The 5,921-nt window shown below is 43.7% G+C and overlaps 1 protein-coding gene across 1 annotated transcript; it reads right to left on the bottom strand.

The window, feature by feature from the left end:
• Nucleotides 1-2,104: 2,104 nt before the first annotated feature.
• LOC129486426 (large ribosomal subunit protein eL8-like) lies at nt 2,105-2,977 on the bottom strand. Its single transcript, XM_055286323.2, has one exon. It carries the CDS (start codon nt 2,975-2,977, stop codon nt 2,177-2,179), a length of 801 nt encoding a protein of 266 aa, XP_055142298.1. The 3' UTR covers nt 2,105-2,176.
• Nucleotides 2,978-5,921: the final 2,944 nt, after the last annotated feature.

The raw sequence follows: 5,921 nt of genomic DNA, 5'->3' as shown, positions 1-5,921 counted from the left end.
TCTAACGTTTTGAGCATACAGAATGCATTTATAATGATTCTTTAACATCATGCCTGCGAATTCTAATATTTGTGCCCATCCTGGGTCAATTTCAATTGGTTGATTTATCTTCTTATTGAAAGTCGTATTTTCCTGCTACTTTGTGTGCCTGGTACTTTTTTTATTAGATGCATAACATTATGAATTTTATCTTTGGGGGTGCTAGGTTTCTTTTCTACTCCTATCAATGTTCTTGATTTTTTTTTTTTTCTGGGACACAGTTAAGTTACTTGGAAACACTTTGATCCTTTCAGGTCTTGATCTCAATGTTATTGAGCAAGACTGGAGCTATACTAAGCTTAAGGACATTTTTCCCTAAAGCCGAGGCAAGACTCTTCTGGGTACTCTACCCAATGTTCCTTGAATCATGAGGCTTTCCATTCTGGCTGGTGGAAACCCTGGGCACCATTACCTTTAATGTTTTGTGTGTTTTTTCCTCCAGCCTCTGGTAGTTTTCTTGTTTGTGTGCCCCAATCTGTACCCATCTGAATACCTGTGGCCTTTGTTGTCCACCTAGTGTCTTGAGAGTCATTATATAATTTTGTTGTTGTTTTTGGCTGTTTCAGGTGGAAGATAAGGCCAGTCCTGGTTTCTCTATTTTAGCTGTAAGTGTAAGTCTAAAATGTGTTAAATAAGTGTCAATAAAACGTTTGTTCTACCTTTTATTGTTTCTGTTTTTTTTTGAGACGGACTCTCTGTCACCCAGGCTGGAGTGCAATGGCGTGATCTTGGCTCACTGCAACCTCCGCCTCCTGGGTTCAAGTGATTCTTCTGCCTCAGCCTCCTGAGTAGCTGGGATTACAGGCACATGCCACCATGCCTGACTAATTTTTGTATTTTTAGTAGAGACAGGGTTTCACCGTGTTGATCAGACTGGTCTCGAACTCCTGACCTCGTGATTCACCCGCTTCTGCCTCCCAAAGTGTTGGGATTACAGGCATGCGCCACCGTGCCCAGCCCTGTTCTACCTTTCATGTTACCCCACATAATGGAACACAAACTTAGTGTGACTGTTTACATGTTTCTGAACTTAATCAAAATTGTTTTCATTCAGTCAAGTTACCTCACTTATGTTTGCATTTAAGAAGAGACAATATAAATGAAAGGAGTGAAAATGAAACAGTTAACTACAAAGATGAGCTACTTAATAGGATCAGGATAGCAAGACCGTTGTAAGTTTGCTCGTGCCTGTCCACCCTACCAGTTGCTTCCCTGGTGCTTTGAAATAATCACATTTAATTGTCCAAAAATATTTTCACATAATATTTCTAAGTGTGACCTAGTTAGATAGTACAATAATAACTCTTCTAAATAGCTAATACCTATTTGCATGGATAGAATCATGACCCATGTAATTCAACTTATTCGAGTTCAACCAATATTTGCTGGGTGCATTCAATGTGGTGAACACTGAGTTAAGCCTAGAGAGGCAGATGAATAACAAACAGCCTCTGCTCTAGAGGAGCTCACAGAGAGGCGGAGCTGAGAAGTGAGTTGACAATGTGCTAAGTGCCACAATTACCCTAATTATGGGTTGCTATGAGAGCACTGAGATGGGCCACCTCCCACAGCTCAGGAGGCTGTGATGGTTGTGATTGAGGGGGTGTAGCTGATGGCAGGGGTTACCTACTCCTCTCTCCTTCTTTCTTGCTGGAAGAGCCACCTTGATTTAGTGTTGGTATTCACTCTTCTCCTCTTCCAGGGCCAAAAAATGAATGTTCACAAGTCTAAGACAATCAGAGTGCTTCCCTTCTCCTGGTCACTGATTGGTTTAGGTGTGGGCCTGTAACACATCCTTGGGAAAGGATACTTAAAAGTAATTCTTCAGACAGAACTCGGTAAAGGTTTATCTCTGGATAGAAGGAGACAAGCAAGGAGACACCTCCTTTCCTGGCTTTGACTACAATTGTGTGAAAATATGTATGGTATCTATGCCATGATCGTGAAAGGACATGCCCGAGGATGAACCCTAACACAGTGAGGATGGGAGAGCAGAAATAGGGCAAGCTGTTGGGTCCTTGTTGACATCATAGCATTACTGAAGTACAAATCTGGGACCTTCTTTTCTTTTCCTTTTTTTTGAAGGAAAATTTGTATTTTAATTATTTTTATGTACAGAAAACTCAACAGCATACATTTAACCCAGTTTAGTGGCAAGTTCTTTAGCCTTTGCCTTTTCGAGCTTGGCGATACGAGCCACAGACTTAGGACCCAGGACGCTGCCACCCCAGTGACGCTGGATCTCATCGTATCTGTCGTTGTAATTGGTCCTGATAGCTTCCACCAGCTTAGCCGAAGCGCCTTTGTCTTCCGAGTTCACCTGTGTGAAGGCGACAGTGGTGCAGGTCTTCTTGTGGACTAGATATCCCAGTCTTGCCTTCCCCTTGAAAATGCCATAAGGGACCCCCATTTTATGACACAGGGCAGGCAAGAAGACAACCAGCTCAATGGGATCCACGTCGTGTGCAATCACCACCAGCTGAGCTTTCTTGTTCTCCACCAATGTGGTGACGGTGTTAACTCCTGCTCGAAAGACAGGTGGTCTCTTCGTGGGGACGTCCCCTTTGCCAGCAGCTTTCTTCTCAGCCCGGGCCAACAGTCTCTGCTTCTTCTCTTGCTTTGTCTCTCGTCTGTACTTGTGGGCCAGCTTAAGCAGCTGAGTAGCTGCTTGGCAGTCCAGGGCCTGGGTGAACTGCTTAATCGCAGGAGGCACTTTCAGCCACTTATAGAGGATGGCTCTCTGCCACTGCAACCTGATATAGCGGGGCCATTTCACAAAGCGGGTGAGGTCTCTTTTGGGCTGGATGTCCTGTCCAATGCCAAAATTCTTAGGCCTTTTCTCAAACAGGGGATTCACCACTTTCTTATCCTCCCGCTTCTTCATGACAGCAGGGGCCGGAGTCACCTTCTTTCCCTTGGCCTTCTTTCTTTTTGGCATTTTGGGCAGCGGGAGGAGACAGCGGGACCTTCTTTTCTATCTCTGTATCTTTTGCTGTTTATTGTTATATAAGATAACACATCTTTCTTGTTTAAGCCACTTTCCATTATTCTGTTACATGCACTTTTTTTTTTTGAGACTGAGTCTTGCCCTGTCACCCAGGCTGGAGTGCAGTGGCGCAATCTCGGCTCACTGCAAGCTCCGCCTCCCAGGTTCTCTCCATTCTCCTGCCTCAGCCTCTCCGAGTAGCTGGGACTACAGGCGCCCGCCACCACGCCCGGCTAATTTTTTTTGTATTTTTAGTAGAGACCGGGTTTCACCGTGGTCTCGATCTCCTGACCTCGTGATCTGCCTGCCTCGGCCTCCCAAAGTGCTGGGATTACAAGCGTGAGCCACCGCGCAGGGCCTGTTACATGCACTTAAAACATTCTAACGGTTACAGAAGGTTTCCCAAAGTAGTGAAGATTAGTTCGTGCTTTAAAGGGCCAAAGATATTCACCTTTGGGAGTTGATGGGTGAAGAATGGGAGCAGGCCACTCCAGGGAAGAGCTTGTGCAAAATCTTAGAAACACAGAGCAATATGGAAGGTTTGAGATAGGACGAGCATTTTTGTGCTGGATTGTTATTCCAGTAATTCAGGTTTCTCACATGGGTAGGATGTTGATTGCACATAGTAGATATCCAATCACTATCTGTTGCCTGATTGCATTTATGTTTTTAATTATGTTAAATTAAGTCCAAGAAATATTCTTGAGTGTCCATGATATACAGGGATTTTACAGGCATAAGTGGCAGAATCTGTACGGATATCCATCAAAACCCCAACTCCCTTCTAAAGTGCTAAAAATTGAAACATTTTTCAGACTCTATTAAGAGGCTTGCTATGGACTGAATGTTTGTATCCCTTCAAAATTCCTATGTTGAAACCCTAATTCCCAATGTGATGATATTTGAAGATGGGGCATTTGAGAGGTAATAAGGTCATGAAGCTGGAATCCCCATGAGGAGATTGGTACCATTATAAGAAAAGACATGTGGCCAGGCGTGGTAGCTCACACCTGTAATCCTAGCACTTTGGGAGGCAGAGGTGGGAGGATTGCTTGAAACCAGGAGTTTGAGACCAGCCTGAGCAACACGGCAAGACCCCATCTCTATAAAAATTTTTTTTTTTTTTTTTGAGACGGAGTCTCGCTCTGTCGCCCAGGCTGGAGTGCAGTGGCGCAATCTCGGCTCACTGCAAGCTCCGCCTCCCGGGTTCACGCCATTCTCCTGCCTCAGCCTCTCCGAGTAGCTGGGACTACAGGCGCCCGCCACCACGCCCGGCTAATTTTTTGTCTTTTTTAGTAGAGACGGGGTTTCACCGTGGTCTTGATCTCCTGACCTCGTGATCCGCCCGCCTCGGCCTCCCAAAGTGCTGGGATTACAAGCGTGAGCCACCGCGCCCGGCCTAAAAAATTATCTAGGCATGGTGACATGCATCTGTAGTCCCAGCTACTAAGGAGGCTGTGGTGGGAGGAACAATTGAACCCAGGAGGTCAAAGTTGCGGTACGCTGTGATTGTGCCACTGCAGGCCAGCCTGGGTGACAGAGATTCCCATCTCTAAAATTTTTTTTTTAAAAAGAGAGAGAGATTTGAGACATAAGAGAGATTGCTGTTTCTATCCCTCTATCTCTCTCTCTTTCCTGTCATGTGAGAAAATCAGGATGAGGGTCCTTACCAGAACCTGACCCTGCCGGCACACTGATCTCAGACTTCTATCCTCTAGAACTGTGAGAAATTAATGTTTGTTGTTTAAGCCTTTAAGTCTATGATATTCTTGTTACAGCAGCATGAACTAAGACAAAGGTTATGATTTATTTTCCAGCAATCACATGCAATACACAGGACTTTGACTTGAAAAGTGTATGGGGTGAGATAAGGTTACAGTTTTATTCTTCTGTATGTGGATATCCAGTTTCCAAACACCATTTATTGAAGACAATATCCATGTCGCATTTTGTGTTCTTGACACCTTTGTCAAAAATAAATCAACTGTAAATGTGTAGGTTTATTTCCAGGCTCTCCATCTTGTTCCATTGGTTGATGTGTCTGTGTTTATGCCAGTACCATACTGTTTTGTTTAGTTTTGTTTTGAGAAGGAGTCTCACTCTGTCATCCAGGCTGGAGTACAGTGGTGCCATCTTTGCTCACTGCAACCTCTGCCGCCCGGTTTCAAGCAATTCTCCTGCCTTAGCCTCCTGAGTAGCTGGGATTACAGGTGCTCGCCACTGTGCTCGGCTAATTTTTGTATTTTTAGTAGGGATGGGGTTTCACCATGTTGGCCAGGCTGGTCTCGAGCTCCTGACCTCATGATCCACCTGCTTCAGCCTCCCAAAGTGCTGGGATTACAAGTGTGAGCCACCGGGCACAGCCACCATGCTGTTTTAATTACTATAGCTTTGTAATGTATTTTGAAATTGAAGAGTGTGATGCCTCTGACTTTGTTCTTTTTGCTCAAAACTGCTTTGGCTATTTGGGTCTTTTGTAGTTCTATATAAATTTTGGGATTATTTTTCTAAATCTGTGAAGAAAGACATTGGAATTTTGATAGGGATAGCATTGAATCTGTAGATCACTTTGGGTGATATGGATATTTAAACAATATTAATTCTGTCAGTCCTTGAATACTGGTTATCTTTTAATTTATATGTGTTGTCTTCAATTTCTTTCATCAATCTCCTGTAGGTTTCAGGATCAGATGTTTAACTTCCTTGGTTAACTTTATTCCTCAGTATTGTCTTTCCTTGATGCTATCATAAATGGAGTTGTCTTCTTAATTTCTTTTTTAGATAGTTCATTGTTAGTGCATAGAAATGCTACTAATTTTTGTATGCTGATTTTGTATCCTGCAACTTTACTGAATTCATTTATCAGTTTCTAACAGTTCTGACGCTGCAATCTTAG

Source organism: Symphalangus syndactylus, chromosome 7 (genome assembly GCF_028878055.3).
Source record: "Symphalangus syndactylus isolate Jambi chromosome 7, NHGRI_mSymSyn1-v2.1_pri, whole genome shotgun sequence".
In the NCBI taxonomy this organism is placed as follows: Eukaryota; Metazoa; Chordata; class Mammalia; order Primates; family Hylobatidae; genus Symphalangus; species Symphalangus syndactylus.
This window is presented reverse-complemented; position numbering and strand designations above follow the sequence as displayed.

Excerpts from the sequence above, each read along its gene's own strand:
- LOC129486426 (XM_055286323.2), bottom strand. The coding sequence starts at position 2,977 with ATGCCAAAAAGAAAGAAGGCCAAGGGAAAGAAGGTGACTCCGGCCCCT.